This window comes from Gopherus evgoodei, chromosome 8, assembly GCF_007399415.2.
Source record: "Gopherus evgoodei ecotype Sinaloan lineage chromosome 8, rGopEvg1_v1.p, whole genome shotgun sequence".
NCBI lineage: Eukaryota > Metazoa > Chordata > Testudines > Testudinidae > Gopherus > Gopherus evgoodei.
The window spans coordinates 48069288-48086388 of NC_044329.1; the positions used below are offsets into that span (position 1 = coordinate 48069288).

Sequence of the window (17101 nt, forward strand, 5' to 3'; positions counted from 1 at the left end):
AGCTGATGCATGTTTCAATGAAAAATGTCACAACCACAGAAGTGCAAGTTTCTGTCTTCAGTATGATCCGTAACCACTTAAGGGAGTACAGAAGATCATTTGTCAAAATGGCATATTTGAACACAATGTCCATTTTATTTTGTAATTTTAAACATAGGATTACACATCACCACATAACTAGTATGTTTGTTTGGCTGCATATTTTAAAACCTTAAAGAAAATAATTTGGAGCGAAACTGTACCAAATATAAGTGTCTCATGCCCACCACTCATGTTAGAGGAAAAAATACACACAAAAAGGTCAAATCCCATGATTACAGAAAGTAGATGTATGTAATCTTGCATAGCAACAAATATAGTCAGGGTCAAACATGCTTTTGAAGTGTTTAAAAAATATGTATTTCTAAGCTGCCCCACAAACTGATCTAAACAACCTAGTGGTTGACTAAAGTACCCCCTACCCACCCTACCTCCCCCCCCCCCAATCAAGATTTTAGCACTATTATAATTTAACAGCAAACCTTTGAATTCCATGCAATAATTCTATGGAGAATATTGAGTGAGTATGTTACACTGACAAAGGGAAGGAAATTTTACTATAATTCTTCAATTAAATATGCCACAATTTTAAATCATAATTATGGTCCATGAAGTTTTACAATGACAAGCACCCACATATTTAATGTTGAGGTTTAGCTATTGGAGACTATGGATTACATGCTTCATTTATCAGATTACAAACTGTTGGGGGCAGGAAATATTTTCATTTGGTGCCTCATTCAGAACCAAACTCATTCAGTGCTGAAAATGCGCAAGTCTGATCAGATTGGCCTAGTCACTTGAACTGAGATGTAGCACTTCTTACTGGACAAGTAGTCTCTGATGGCCACATCTCGATTAAAACGGAGCATGGCTGCAACTACAGAGCATGGCTGCATTTTACGGAAATTAGGTCCGCACGTCCCTAATTTAAGTTGGTATTTGTCTATACATCATAGAAAATGATGGCAAAACCAATATAATTTGTATTTAATTTCCACTGTTGAAGTGTAAAAAGGTATCAGACAGGAGGAACTATTTCAAGTTTCTTTTCCCTCCTCACAAGTGCTTTTACACACTTCACAGAAAACGTGACTTAACTACTTCCCTTTTTGAGATAGATTCCTCCCATAAACACATGGACTGAGGCTGAACCTCTTCGAATCAATATATTAGACGTGGGCCAGATTTGTCCACATCTCCGTCCACCCTCACACCAGATGAGTATTTCCCAAAACTGTAAGGAAACTATATTCTTAATAGTAAATTAAACTCCTTGAAGCATTCACATGTAGTGTTTTACATGGAGCAATCTTTGAGTTAGACTAAGACCTAGCACCTGCAGGTATGGATGAGTAACACTTTGTTCCTTGATACTTCTGAGTTCAGTGCCTGGATCTTGTGCAACCTTTCCTGTAGGTAAGCCACTGTCTCACCTACATGCTATTTTGATCCTGAGGTAGACCATCTTCATAGAGAGAGCAGGGAGAACAAGTTTGTCCCAAACCTGGTAAGAATAGATATATCTAAGAGCTTGGATTCCTCAGTCAGGCTATATCACTATCATTACCTTTGTAAACATCATAGTGGAAGATGACAGACAGGTAGTTGTTTGAACTAATATTTGCAATTTCTGGAGACAAACTGAACGAATGTCTGTGACAAGAGTCTGACTAGAATATGTAAATAAGCTTTTGCCAGGTCCATTGATGTTGGAAGGTCTTATGGAGTGGTTCCAGTGATAGCAGAAGCTAGAGTCGCCATCCTGAATTTTGTCTTTTATCAACTCTATTCACACTCTGGGACCAGACTGGCCCAGACTCCACTCGACCCTTTCTCTAACTACGAGGAGCATGCAGCAGAGTCCTGGCCAGCTTCCTTCTTTAGGCTTTGTTTCTCTAGCTGTAGGATTAGGACTCCTGCAGAATGTTAAGTTTCTCATCACCTCTCAAGATCTGAGAAAGGATGAAGAGATGTGAAATTCCAGGGAATATCCATGCTACATCTCTCTCACATACCAATGTTTCAAACATGGTTGGGAGAAAAAAGTTCTCTCAATTCTAAGACCCTGGAGAAGCAGCAAGAGCATCCAGAATGATTTTACCTTCTCTCTGTTTTTTTAATCTTTGTGGTTTTTCTCATCTGGGTGAGAGAGGGTGTGTTGGATAGTGGGGGCATGGAAAAGACAACAGTCAACCCAAGGCCTCTCACCTGTTGATTCTGTTTGGGTCTTGGCCCACTCAAATGCTCCAGGGTCTCAGCATTCAGAAGTCAACAAATGATTGCAGAGGAAGCAAGAGAAAACTTCCCTAAGAAAAAACAGTTTTTCTGTGAGCGAGGACAGAAAAACAGAGGCAGATTCCTTGCCAAATAACTTGGTTACCCACTTAGAATATTTAGATGCAACCCTGGAATTTAGAAGTATGTTGGGCAGGGAAGTTTAAGAGGATTGTGGACTTCCCTGCCAAAGAGCCCTTGATCAGCAAAGACCTGGCTAAGTCCTAACATGGCTGACCTGTCTTTGCCAAGGTATCTCCCGGGAAATCTTGGCTGATGTGAGGGAAGCAGCGATCCAACAAGCCTTCCACTAGGAGTATCTTTCCCTGGCAGAGTGAAGCCCAGAGAAAGGAGCAATTGTGACAGAGTCCCCCTACTCTCCAGTTTCTTCTGAGAGGATCTCCTTGCAGATAGAATGCTATGTTTGGGGATGGAGGAACAAGAGAGGAGACTGGAGGGTTATTCCATTCCAGAAGAAAAGCCTAGAAACTCTTGTTCCTCTAAGGGAGAAGAGTTGGAAGATAATGCTCACTGCTGCCCTCAAAGCAGTTTTTAAAAGCAAGGATTACATTCAACAGGATGGGAGAATAGCAGCAATGTTCTGTTTGGGTATCAGAGATTCTGGCATGAAGATGGTAGGGGCACGGTCAAGTCCTAGAGTACCCTGAAAAAGTGTGAACTGACTTTGGTATTTGCAGGAAGAGATGCAAACCCTGAATGTTTGAGTAAAGGGCATGACACCGGGGGGGGGGGGGGGGGGAAGGCTTCCCAAAACGTAGACTCAAAGCACTGCAGCAGAGATTTTAGACAAAATTCCTCATCAGACCCACTGTGAAGACAGCTATCATCTATCGAGTGTTTGTTAGGACAATTAAATCACCCTGGTATAGAGGTGCTCCAACAAAGTTACAGGACAAGAAAAGATACACAAAAGGAACTCACTCTGCTCAGGTGGTGTGGAACTGTGCTCACGATGGATAATATTCCTACCTGTATCAAGTGTTTAGTTAATAAGTACATATTTCCAGATGTTGTTCTATTAAGTTTAACATTTAAAGGTAAATTTAAAAAAGTGCTTCCAGACACCAAAAACTTAGATTATTGATAAATATTAAATTACATTTCAAATTTTAGCAGGCTAGCAGAGTTTCCCTTGCTAAATTACTCTCCCTTCTCTATCACCTCCACAAATCAAAACCACTCTTCTGACCTCACATCTTTTTTCTCTTAAAATAGACTAACATTTTTCCTGGCTGAGACACTTTAAACGTATACAAACAAAAAGAGGAGGATAATTAACAGTAACTAGGGTTGCACCACTGGGTTGTGCTGTATTGTAATGATACAGACTATGAAAACTGGAAAGAAACTTTCATCCATCACAAAACCAGTTCAGTGAGAAATTCTCACTGGGAGTTGCATGAAAATTCCTTGAAAGCCATTTAGCTATGCATCCGATCCTCTTGAGTGAGTTCTAGTTTGGACAACATTCTGCCTTCTGAAAATTAGAGGAAGTTGCAATGCTTTTACTAGTTCAGTGTATAAAAGCACTATCACATAGCTCATCTATGGCACTGGAAAGGATAGACTCGCCTAAAAATGCTGTAGCCGACGGACAGAGACCAGCTTAATAATGTTAGTGAGTTATATAGCACACAATCCAAACCGTCCCAACATCAGACTACATACATGCCATAGAGCAAATGCTCTCACATACTTGCTCCACCCTGCACAATAAAGGAGCATGAAATGTCAACCACCACAAAAATAGCAAAGCACTTTTGTACTAATTTATATGAGACAATAGCTGTTGACACAAAATAAAATAACTTACTGCCAACCTACTTTTCATTATTTACTACTCCAATCTAACTGTACAAGTCACACATCACTAATCAAAGGGAAAGAGCTAAGAAAGTCAAGTACTGCTTGCTGAAGCCAATGCACTACTCGATTTTTAAAAACCTGTACAACCATCAATCTGTAACCAGCTTGTTTTAAACAGACCTATCCACTAATACGTCAAAATATGACAGGTTTCTGTCACGAGCAGCATGCCACAATATTTACTCTTACATGTGTCTCCCTAGAATTAGCTCTCCGGGTAGTGGGAGTCAAGACTGAGGCCAAGTGTTAATGCAAAATGGGGTTAAAGAGATTTATAATTTAACGCATCCCCTTTGATACACCCTTTTGTTTCAGCCATCTGTTTATATGCAAAAGCAGTTCAGAAGAGGAAACAAAGGAAGGCTCTAAAAAGGTTCACCAGCAAGTTCTCCATTATCTTTTTCCCTTGCATGCAAGAATATGACCCTTAGAGGGATGTGGTACATACCTTGAGGGTGAGGTCCACGGTAGCGGGAGAAACTGGAGTTAGGCTGGAGCTCTGTTGTAGAGTCTCCCTCCTAGGGAGGGGAAGGGTGTGGGGCAGGGGCACCTGAAAGGCAGGCAACACACATCACATTCTAACTAAGTCTACTACAAAAGCCCCTTAAGAGCACATGCTCAAGCGGTGCTAACAAATTAAATTCTCTTTGAGGCTTGAGCTTTTGGCAGGGATGTTTTGACAAACTAGGATGAAAATTTGGAAGGGAAAGGTTATTTAATATGTGTTCATGTAATACTGGTCATCTCTGAGAGTGACTTCAGGCTTATTTGTCCATGCATCAATGTTTTCTGTATAGTCAAATGTCATTTAGCTCTTTGGGGATTTAGCCCAAAATTTATTTTTAGTTCAGTGGGGTACAAAATTCTTCCACAATCAAGCCTGGCCGTATTAGGATCCAAACTCTGAGATGCAACTTCTACAAAAACAAAACACTGCTCTTCAAACTCACAGGACCACAAAATAGGCAAAACTATACCTGGCAACTAATGCTTGCATACGGCTATTTCTAGTTTCCTAGCTCTCTTTCAATAGGACTCTCATACAAAGGCCAAGTTTAGGAGAAAGAATGCAAATTTGACAAAATGCAATCAATTGTTGCACAAGAAAAAGCTAATGATGGATTTGCTCAAGTTCCTAAACACAAGATCTGAGAAAGTGTTGCTATAATCCTTGGTATAGTAATAGTCTCTTACTCCTGTCTATCACCAACTCGTAGTTTAGGTACAGAGCATATGAAGCTGCCACATGAGATTAATCTCAAAATACATGTACTGAAACTATGAAACCAGACAAAAGCACGAATCTGTTGTTGCTGGGAGACCATATTTCCTATGTGTGTATCCAACTCTACCAGGCAACAAGGCAATACACCAAGATCAGCAGGACCAAGGAATTAAAGACAAAGTATCATATTTTGCCTATGATTTGAGTCTACCACTGACAAACAGCACAAAAAAAATCACAGCATTATGAACAGAAGAGGTGCACAGGAGTAGCTACAAACACCACTGCCACAAAAATGCATTAAAGGATGTTGCTATCACTAAATTCATTTAATAGGAATAAAGTTTAAAATAAACTATAAGCTCTCTCGGGAGAGACGTAGGAGTAGGCCCTGTCACAAGCCCCCCAAATCCAGTCAACTCTGAGCTAGTTATATTTGCATTGCTCAAAATAGCAGAAATCACAAGATTCAGGTTCCTACTCTTGACAGAGACCTATCAAGTTCAAGATACATTTGAAGTCACTATGAGTCATACACTAATTAGTACTCTCTCTCACCATACAAGAAAAACTAATACAGACGACAAATCCACAAAGCCAGGATTGCTGGCTTTGTGAGAAGTACTTCAAGCATTACGATTGAATGCTGCTATCTACTTTAAACACTCCACTAAGTTGATTCCCTCACATTTGATAGCCACAATTAATTTCAGGATCCAGATCAGAATAATTCCTTAAAAACAAGTCTTTTGGGGACTTTCCTTAGTCTATCTTAGAGACTCCATCTCTAACTTCTAATACAGGCCTCTTCTTTCCCTTAGTCTCACAAATGCTGTTGAGGGTAACTTCTCTGTAATTCCTCCTATCTGGAACTGTCTTCCTGAATCTTGACCCCATCTCTTTTCAAGTATCCCCTAAAAATATCTTTCCCTTACATAGGCTTCCAAATTTTTTGTTGTTTAAAAACAAAAAACACCATGTAACAAAGAACTCAGACAGGCACTAACCAAACTTAAGTTATTATTATTATTTTTTTTTTTACAGTGGAATTACAAAATGAGCAGCTGGTTAACATAATGGAAACCTTATTAATAGCTAACAATGTAACATTCTGTGTTTTTAAAAAGGAAGACAAGAGCATAAATACATTTTCCCTGACCTAAAATCAAGAGATTCACTACAATAGACTTACATTAGTCACCAAAGTCTCCTCCATTTTTGTACTGCTAGCAGCCACATTGTTAGGATGAGAAGAAGGTGTAGTGTAGTCTGTCACAGACTCCTGTGAAGAAAAATAAGTCCATTAAAATGAACCCCCTATCTAAACTAGGTTTTCTAGTCTTAGGCTTACTCTTTTCAGACAGTGGTCTGACTATCTTTTACATAGAAGCAGTTCACCAAGCAGTATGATGATAGAATTTCATCACATCTATTAATTTATTTTCTCAGAAGGCATATAAAGCAATTCTCACTGCTGAGTTACTCTGCACTAGAAGAATTTGTGGAAGATTTCAGCTCTGTGAGAGGCAGCATATCCCAGGAAAGCCTCGCCTTTATGTGGTCCATATGTATGTGGTCCAGATGATAAAAGTTGTATTTAAACTTCTAAAAGTTAATGGCTTTTAATATTAGGCACACGGCTATAAAACAGAAGAAAACAGTATAAAATAAGATCTGATGTTTCTTAAGTAAGAAGATGAAAGATAAGGCTCTCCAGATTAAAAAAAAGAATGGAGAGGATGAATATGCACTTTTCTCTACAGGGCTGAGACTTTTCTTTTTCAAGTGCACATACAAGAAATTTCACTGGTGGCAAGGGGCCAGTGAAAGAAATTGATCTGGAAATGGCAAGATCTTGGCACATTTTAAAAAAGGTAACTAAGAAGTCAACCCAAAGCAAAAAATTAAGAATTTTTACTAGCTCATTACAGGATGGAAAACTCATTGCATTAGTTCCTGAAGCCATTAAAATTCTTGTATGAGCATTCAAAGCCAACTCTTGGGAATACAAAGACAGGTTTTATGCTCTCTTCCAAACAGCATTTCTGTCTCCAGGATTCCTTTTCTAAAGCTATACTACCATGCTTAGTGCGACTAGACAGAATTGTAGAATTAGTCCTCGCAAAAGGATGTTGGGTCCTGTCTGGAACCAAAAGGAGGACCAAATTGCCATTTCTAAGTCTGCTAATTACTATGCGAGACTAACTTTTGAAAAACATTTCCTGAGTTCAGAAATATTGGGAAAAAGTATAAAGATGATCCTTGGCCCAATACTAGTGGAGAGACAGTCAACTATTGTTCCTGGATCCCTTTTGGAAAGTACCTTTCATGATTTTTCCATGGATGATTTCCCCCTTGGATTTTTCTGCACTGGAAAGTGATTTCATGGAATAGATGAGGATGAAAGTTCCAGTCTTCCTTATCAAGGATCATTCTGCTGTGCTCACCTGCCCTCCTATTTAGGTTTCCCTGCACTAAGATCCAAGGTTCACTTTTAACTGAACTAGCTGATGACTGTGATTGCCAGGATACTGTACATACATCCCCCTTTGTTCAATAAAGTCATTGTGCTCAATAATCATCAAGTGATAACTTCCTGCAGGAATATTTCCAGGGAACAAGCTAGGTATGTTGCTTGATATTGATCTGAAACTCCTGCTCTGTGTTCTCTGTATTGATACTGGCTTTCAATGACGTCTCTCCATTGAGTTAGTATCCACTGTCACCACTCCCTGCTAGGGCTGGTGAAGAGAAATAACTTGAATAATATGGTTTAGTTCTTGTCCTCTCTGGTTGCCAAATACACACATACTTCTGACCACACTCTTACAAGTATGATCTCAGGATGTAGTGTTCACTGGAGTGCTCACTTGTGGAACCTGATCCGAAGATCCTAGCACAGTGGTTCTCAAACTGGGCATCGGGATCCCTCAGGGGGTCACAAGGTTATTATATGGGGAGGGGTCATGAGCTGTCAGCCTCCACCCCAAACCCTGCTTCGCATCCAGCATTTATAATGGTGCTAAATATATAAAAAAGTGTTTTTAATTTATAACGGGCGGGGGGGGGAGGGGGGAAGCGGTCACACTCGGAGGCTTGCTATTTGAAAGGGGTCACCAGTACAAAAGTTTGAGAACTGCTGTCCTAGCAGCCTGAACAGAGCAATGTTCTAGCAGGCATTGTAAAGTTAGATGCTTTACAGTCAAAACCAAAGTAACTTCTAAAAGGTGCAAAGAGCCTGCACCAGGCTTCTCGTTATCTTCATTCTTACAGGGCTCAACATTGTTTGGGACAAGACTGAAACGAGTTCACTTTCACTAGCAACGTTGCTGTATTTGCCACTTACTAAGTTATAGGTTTTTATGACGATAAGAGGCCTGATTCTTCATATTATGCCAGTGTAGTTACACTGATCTAGTAACAGTGGAGGATCAAGCCCACTCCCTACCTATGAAAACAGGTGTATACCCACTGCATTTCTCAAGGCTGAGTCACTACCAAGATATTGATTAAACCCCCAAGAAGTCATCAGCACAACCAAAGGGAGGATGTCTTGACAAGACTTGACAAACTTCATCAGGAAAGGTGCGAATCAGAATGCGAAGGTACACAGTCACTAAATCAATGAATATTGAACTGCCAGGGAGATGGCAGACGGAACTGACAGTAGATGCTTCACATTTAAACCTCTTCCTCATGAAGCTGTTGAGGCATTTAAAATCTAGGATTTCTATCAACCTACCATTCTTTGAGACTATAAATAAAATTGTACATCTGGTTGAATTTTACAATCAAATATATTTAAATAACCCAACAGAAGTTAAGTGCCTTCAGGATGTTGGCCTAGAATACCAATGAAGTGTCTTAACTACAAGAAAATCCACAAACTGTCTGTGTAGGCAATACCCCTCTTGTTGGCAGAATTTTTTTACTGAACTAAAAATTAAAGGTTGCTAAAAACGCAAGGTGGGTGAGGTAAAATATTTTATTAGACCAATTTGTGTTAGTGAAAAAGACAAGCTTTCAAGCTACACAGAGCTCTTCAGGTTTGTGAAAGGTACTCAGTGTTATAGATAAATATAAAGTGGAACAGATAGATGGTTTAGCATAAGTAGCTAACATATTGTAAGAGACAATTTAAGGTGAAGTGGCCAGTTAACACCTCAGCAGTCAGGACAAAATGTGGAGGTTATGGGGCTGGAATGCTGTAATGAGCCATAAATCCAGTGTCTTTATTAAAACCATGATTTTGAATGTCTGACAAAGTTATGAATTTAAAGCTTCCAAGGTTGTCTTTTAAAGGTGTTATGCAGGCTCCCTTTGAGGAAGAAGACAGAGATGCAGTAACAGCTGGAGCCAGAATATGAAATAACATCGGCTGTGAAACTGACAAGAAGTCAGTTTCACTGCTGGTAGGCTGGGGTCCTGGAGATGGGAGCCTAGCAGTGCTAAGAATCCTGGTTGCAGATGTGGCTCTCAGGGCTGCTGCTGCAGTGTGGAGACCCTGGCAGCTCCCAGAATCCTGACTCCAGTTGGGCACTTGCAGACTGGCTACTGTGTTGCAGGGAACCTGCCAGCCTATATTCCAGCTGTGAGCCCTGCGCTGGGCTGACAGTTTGGGTTGTCAGCCTCATGTCAAGCGGGCTCCAGCTGTGAGCCCTGTATGCGGCTGTCAGCCCAGGATGCTGGGGCTCCAGCTGTCAGTGCACCATAATGCTCCACTTCAGTCAGTGGAAGCCCTCCAGGTGAGGACATGCACAAATGACAGAAGCAGCACAGGCCTTGGCTACACTTGCTAATTAGAGCGCATTAAAGCAGCCCCAAACACCCTAACTCACGACTCATCCACACTGGCAAGGCACTTAGGGTATGTCTACATCTACAATTTTGCAGCGCTGGTTGTTACAGCTGTATTAGTACAGCTGTATAGGGCCAGCGCTGCAGAGTGGTCACACTTACAGCAACCAGCGCTGCAAGTGGTGTTAGATGTGGCCACACTGCAGCGCTGTTGGGCAGCTTCAAGAGGGGTTAGGGGAATGCGAGAGCAAACCGCGGGGAAGCAGGTCTCCTTCCCCGCGGTTTGCTCCAGTGTTCCCCGAACACCCCCCCCCCAAGCAGGTCTCCTTCCCCGCGGTTTGTTCTCGCGTTCCCCGAACCCCCGTGCAAGCAGGTCTCCTTCCCAGCGGTTTGCTCCGGTGTTCCCCGAACCCCCGTGCAAGCAGGTCTCCTTCCCAGCGGTTTGCTCCAGTGTTCCCCGTACCCCCCTGCAAGCAGGTCTCCTTCCCAGCGGTGTGCTGTCGCGTTCCCCGAACCCCCCTGCAAGCAGGTCTCCTTCCCAGCGGTGTGCTGTCGCGTTCCCCGAACCCCCCTGCAAGCAGGTCTCCTTCCCAGCGGTTTGCTCCGGTGTTTTTTGAACCCCCGTGCAAGCAGATCTCCTTCCCCGCGGTGTGCTGTCGCGTTCCCCGAACCCCCCTGCAAACCGCGGGGAAGGAGATCTGCTTGCACGGGGGTTAGGGAAACGCGAGAGCAAACCGCGGGGAAGGAGACCTGCTTCCCCGCGGTTTGCTCTCGCGTTCCCCGAACCCCCCTGCAAACCGCGGGGAAGGAGACCTGCTTGATTACCAGAGAGGCTTCCTCTGGTATGCTGGGATACCTGTTTATTCCACGGAGGTCAAGAAAAATGCTGGTGAGTGTTTACACCTGATGACCAGCGCTGGTGATCCAGCGCTGGATCCTCTACACCCGAGTTTCAACGGGTGTACGGCCAGCGCTGCAAACAGGGAGTTGCAGCGCTGGTGATGCCCTGCAGATGTGTACACCTCCTAAGTTGCAGCGCTATAACTCCCTCACCAGCGCTGCAACTTTGTGGTGTAGACAAGGCCTTAGAGCGCCTGGACTCTGCAGCTGGAGTGCTCCTGATAATCCACCTCCACAAGAAGCATAACGCTTGCGGTGCTTCAGCTGAAATGCCCCAGCATCAGTGTTGCATTACTGCACTTTGATCAGCCTCTGGAAACATCCCATAATTCTTGCAAGTCAAGTGGCTGCATTGCGTATATGGCCTTGCAAAGCTCCATTTCTGATTGCCAGAATGCTTATCTGCTCTGGGATAAAGTAACCATTAGTGTGGAATGTTGCTGCTGAGTATGTGCGAGAGACAGGCAGCAGGGAGGAGGGTCTGCTGTTGTCTGAAGACAGCATGGTGACATGCTCTCAGCTCCCCAAAAACCCACTCTCCCCCACACATATACATAACACACTCCCTGTCACACTCCACCCCACCCCTCCCCATTTGAAAAGCACGTTGCAGCCACTTGCATGCTGGGATAGCTACCACAATGCACTGCTCTCTGTTGCACTGCAAGAGCTGCTAATGTGGCCACGCCAGTGTGCATGAATCTGACAGTGTTGACACACCGCAGTGCTTTCCCTAATGTGCTCTCCGAGGGCTGGTTTAACTCACAGCGCTCTACATCTGCAAGTGTAGCCATGCTCATAGTGTGGATGTGAAACACCGCTTTAGTTACTGCAGATGGCTGTACCTGGACTTAAGTCAATTTAATTTTGTAGTGCAGCCAAGCTCTAACCCACTAACTCCACTTTTTTCCTGCAGAGGTGTTAACTGGCCACTTCACCTTAAATGGTCTCTTATAATGTGTTAACTATTTACACTAAATCTGTTCCACCTTTTATTTAGGTATGATTAAGGCTACATTTATGTCACAGAACCCTTCCAGAGAACTCCCTGACATTCTCTGCTTCATCCCCAGGGGTTGTGGGTCTCTGGAACTGGCAGCCAGTGGGGCCCTGGCAGGGTTCCAGTGACAGGCAACAGCAGCGACAAGCAGCCCCCTGCAAGGTTCCAGCCACGAGTGACAAGACTCCTGATGGGGCCCTCCTCAGGGTTCCAGCAATGGGTGACAGCCTCGTGGGGGAGAGGGGAGAATGCCTTGTGTGAGCGGCTGGGGGTGTCCCATTTTCTCTTTGGGATACATTATCACCTTGCAGCTTCCAGCTGCCAAGAGCAGAAGGAGAACCCCACAGCTCCCAGCTACTACAGTGGCCGCAGCGGAAACCATGGAGCCACAGCGGCAAGAGTAACAGACAGGTCATGGCTTCTATGAATTTCTGTTTATTGCCCGTGACTTTTACTAAAAATAACCATGACAAAATCTTAGCCTTAGCTACGATGACACAGGAGTACCTTCTCCAGATCTGAAGAAGCTGCAGCTCAAAAACTTGCGTCTTTCACCAACAAAAGTTGGTCCAATAAAATATAACACCTCACCCATTTTGTGTCTCTAATATCCTGGGACCAACATGGCCACAACACTAAGAACAAAGTTTAAAGGTTGTCTTTTTGAGACTAAAAAAATACTTCCTCTCAGCGCTACATGATTGTCTTAGCCTTTTGTAGTTCAAGGATGTTATTTATCTTTATTAATGTCATACTGAAGAAACCAATAATTTCCATTTATCTAAATAAAATTCCAAAGCAATATCACAAGAAAAAATGAGAAGTATATGTGTAAGACTTTGTTTAACTTGTATGGGCAACCAGAGGCTGAAACAGTGGGGCCAACTTTCCCCGCTACCCTAAATTGCCAAAAAGGAGAATATTGTACAAAGCTGAGATTAATCTAGAAGCCGAGAGACAGAGAGAGGAGCTGGCGCTGAGAAGAGAACTTGCTGTGAAGGAAAAGGCTAGTTTAAAGCTAAATTATGTATTATTTGAAAAGAAGTTTGATTTGTTTCTGGCTTGAGGTGAGTGTCCAAGCCAAGGAAGTTGTTAAATGCTCATCCCTTTCAGACTGCAAATTAAGCAATTTCCCAGTCCCACTGGGACATTTTAACTTCTTTTAAAGAGCCAACTTCCATTAACTACAAGTCAGTACCAGGTAGATTCCATTACTTTCAAAACTGGCAGGACCGATTTTGTTGACTGTACTTATGAATTGCACAATGTGGTATACATATTTTAATTGATTTCTGGGGGAGGTGGAGAGGCCAGTGTGGTTTATTTGCTTAGATTTAGAAGACAGCTAGTGTTGTCTCACCATAGAAATATAAAACTTTTGAAACAAATGAGATGCAGCAGCAACTCCAAAAAACATGTCTCTCTCTTCTCATATTATATAGATCATCATCATGCTGACGTTCTATATTTATAATGTAAAGAACATGACTGAAAAACATGGGTGCTCTCATTATGGAGCTTTTTTGAATGGGTGAAGCACTCTGCTCTGGTTCTGGGAGTAGCAGACAAGGTATCCTTGACTGTTGCAACCTGACAGAGATGGAAAACTCAAGAGCCTCTTATGTGAGCAGTTGACTTTAAACACAAAAAACCCTGCTCACTGTGTTTAGCTTAAAAACTTTAAAATCACTTGTTAGAAAATTATTTACTTTTAATGCTATGCTATCTAAAATTAATAGAACATAGAGGAAAAATTTCCCCGTATTTTTAATTTGGCTTTACTTTGTGCATTTTAGAGAACTGTATAGCCGTCATCTGTTTTTCCTTGTACAGTCAGTTTCACTTTGGCTGGGTCCTCCCCAAGGAATAAGAGGAGAAAAACATTTTAAAGACACAAAAATGTGGCTGGAAAACAAAAGCTGGCAGAGGAACTTAGGGACAGGCATGAGACCAAAACTACTTTAAAAACTAGATTTGAAGTTGATGGCACCACTACCTCAAAGGTGGTCTGCAAAGATTTGTGTTTTGCTTTGGTAATGTTTAAAAAAAGCTTGAAAGTTTCTCTTCTAAATATAGTTTTCCTGCTTGGTTTTATACGCAAAATTTAAGATTTGTCTACCTGTTTTTCATGGAGGAATCTATGAAGAACACGATTATGACATCACAATAATGAGTGAAATTTGAACAACTGAGAGGGCAAGGAATATTTAGGTTAACTGTTGAAAACACTCTTTTGTTAACACCTATTTAACTCAAACAGCTGGGAGAAAAGATCTGAGAGAATATTTCAGCTAAGGGCTGGGATAGCTCGCATTTCAGCACTCTGGTCCTTTAAGCTTTCCTGCAGACACCAGACTTGATACTCCTGATAGTTTCACCTTAAGTTTTAAAAAAAACTTAAAACAAACCCACCCTTTCAGGCCTTCTTTATACTTAATAAAGGAGCCACAATATCACAAAAGCCAATTTCTCCCTTTGTGGGTTGCCTGTAACTTCTTGGGATTAGGGAGAGGACAAGAGGATGTCAATGTACACTGGTAGTGCTATTATTCAGGGCCTTGCTTTTGGATAGCCAGCTGAGGCACCTTTCCCATTCTGAATGCTTCCTGGGAAGAGTCAGGCAAAGATGATTATGTTCTCCTTACCCCGATAGGCCTCAATGGGATGATCTGGTCCTAGAACATGGGGTTACAAAAAACCCATTGGGTTCTGACAATAAAGGAACTAGGCCCAAGCCAGGATGTACAAGTAAGATGCAGTCATGGTCTCCCCTGCCAGTCACCAATAATACCACTTCAGGTCCTCAGAAGTTACACTTATGTTACCAGTTTTTGGTGGGCTCAAGCCATTTAAGTCTGCGGGTTCAGGGAAGCCAATACACAGATACAGACAAGATTAAAAACTGCAGCACTGACAATTTACTCAAACTCGCCAACACATCTTAAAACAAAAACTTTACACTCCTAGCAACAGGAAAAACAACATTCACAATTTATTAGGCTAGAACAGAGATTTCAGAGACAACCTCTTCTCCATGGCAGAGGTTATGTACCATCCCTCATGTCTCTCAAGGGTGAAACCTTTCCAAGGATGTGCAGCCTCCAATAACTGCTCTGCAGATTGCTTCCAGTTCACTGGGGAGCATGTGGCTACTCAGCTTGAAGGATTAAAAAAAGTTGAAAGCATATCTGTAAGTTGTTTTGGCTAACTTACAACTATTTAAACAACATCCTTGGTGTCAATAGTATCTCAGATTCCTCAATATATCAAGTATAATGTCAATGCTAGCAACAGAGTAATACTTCCTGCTCAAGACTATTTGCAGGCAACTGAGACAGAACATTACAAACTGGAAGTCCTGAGTTATTAAATTGTCTTGCTAGTGGGTGGTATGCATCCACCTGCTACTGAAACAACCACTAGTTCCTATTTAAAATGTCCACTTCCCCACCTCCAGTTGATGGGTAAGAAGCTCAATTTCTGCAGTTACATTCTCAATCTCTGCGCTCAGTCTTGCACTGGCTGTGTGCTGGACTAGTCCTTTGGTGTAAATTCAAGTAATTTGTAGGCCGCTTTAAAGTTATACCGGATTCAACACAGACCCAAGAGGAGCTATCACAGCAGCAGAGGATCACTGGGAAGCCTTAGTTATTCCTCCTCCCCCCATTTTGTGCTGTCAATACAGCATAGCTAAGGATCAGGGCTGAAAGCAAGCAAAGTGTTATTACAAAAGGTCTACATAAAATCAGAGAGCAATCTGCAGAGAACGTACAGTGACGCTTAAGCATCTTCATCACATTCCACAGAGGGAATTAGGTAAAATTTTCAAAAGCACTGAAGTTTCATTGAAACTCAATAGGATTTGGACATCTAAATTCTTTACGTACTTTTGAAAATGTTTCCATCCTAAAGCTTATCTTGAAGCTTGACGCATGCTGCTTTCTTTGCTGTGGTACGCAAACTTGCAAATTGAGTCTCCCTCCAACATTTTGCTACAGTTCTCTGATGATGGTTGACCATACTGCTCTCACACAACTTGGATAAACTTCAAATCAGGCACTGAGTGTAAGGCTTCTGCCTACTCTAACCTCTTTGGTGCTATTTCCCACAGACCAGAACCTAGGGCTCCAGGCACAGACTTCTTTTCTATTACTTAGTGAGCACTTGTAATCACTGGTGAGGCGGTGTAAACAGTTTGGAACACTTCAACCCGAGTCACATACAGGGCATATAATCCACAGGAGTGCTTCATTTTAAATATTACTTCCTGAGAACAACTACAGGCAAATGGTCTAACTTTTCAATTCCAGTGTTTTGTAAGTTCTTCTATATAATATCTGAATGATTTCATCAGCAGGCAACTAAATGTCATAGCTGAATTCAGACATTAAATGACCAGTGGGCCATGGGTAATTGGTTACAGTTAATCAAATGTTCTCTCTTTTACACACACTGTTTATTAATGTTCAAGAAGTGTGCCACTTTTTTGTCTTACCTTTGTATTTGTTCCAAACTCTGGAGAAGAGACAGAGATCATTGTTCCTATTTCAGTACTCAGTTCATTTGCGGCTTTGGTTTCTTTTGTCAAAACAGGGTCTGGACTTCTGACAGCGGTGGGATTGGGCTTCTCCTGTCCCTCGGGCTCTCCCTGCTGGGCATCCTTCACCTTTCTGTTCTTTAGCGAACGCTCTTTCCCAATAGGACCAGGTTTATATTCTTTGTTTTCTACTGGACTCAAGTCTGGAAGCTAAATTAGTGTTTTAACTTGTCAGTGTCGGCTTTTTTTTTTTTTTTTTTTAAACAAGGAAGTTGTAACAAAATCTTTATATGTTCAAGAGAATAAGAGTCAAAATATTTTGTTGACATCTACCAAGACTCAAATGTCTGCGACTGTTCCTTGAGGGTGTAAATAGTAGGTTTGGGTCTTTTTTTTTTTTTTTTTTTTAAATTAAAGAAAGGGTAGTTTAGTTAGACAT

The 17101-nt window shown here is 42.0% G+C and overlaps 1 protein-coding gene across 12 annotated transcripts in view; it reads right to left on the reverse strand.

Moving 5' to 3' along the window:
* PRRC2C (proline rich coiled-coil 2C) overlaps positions 1-17101 on the reverse strand; it is a 135368-nt gene that overhangs the window by 34778 nt on the left and 83489 nt on the right. For 9 of the 12 annotated variants that reach the window (XM_030572550.1, XM_030572551.1, XM_030572541.1 and 6 more), the window contains exons 22-24: positions 16621-16872; positions 6621-6710; positions 4652-4753 (exon numbers count right to left, since the gene is read on the reverse strand). In XM_030572550.1, coding sequence (XP_030428410.1) covers positions 4652-4753; positions 6621-6710; positions 16621-16872 — 444 coding nt within the window. The remainder of the gene's footprint in view (positions 1-4651; positions 4754-6620; positions 6711-16620; positions 16873-17101) is intronic. The other 3 variants (XM_030572548.1, XM_030572543.1, XM_030572544.1) reach the window with 3 other exon arrangements.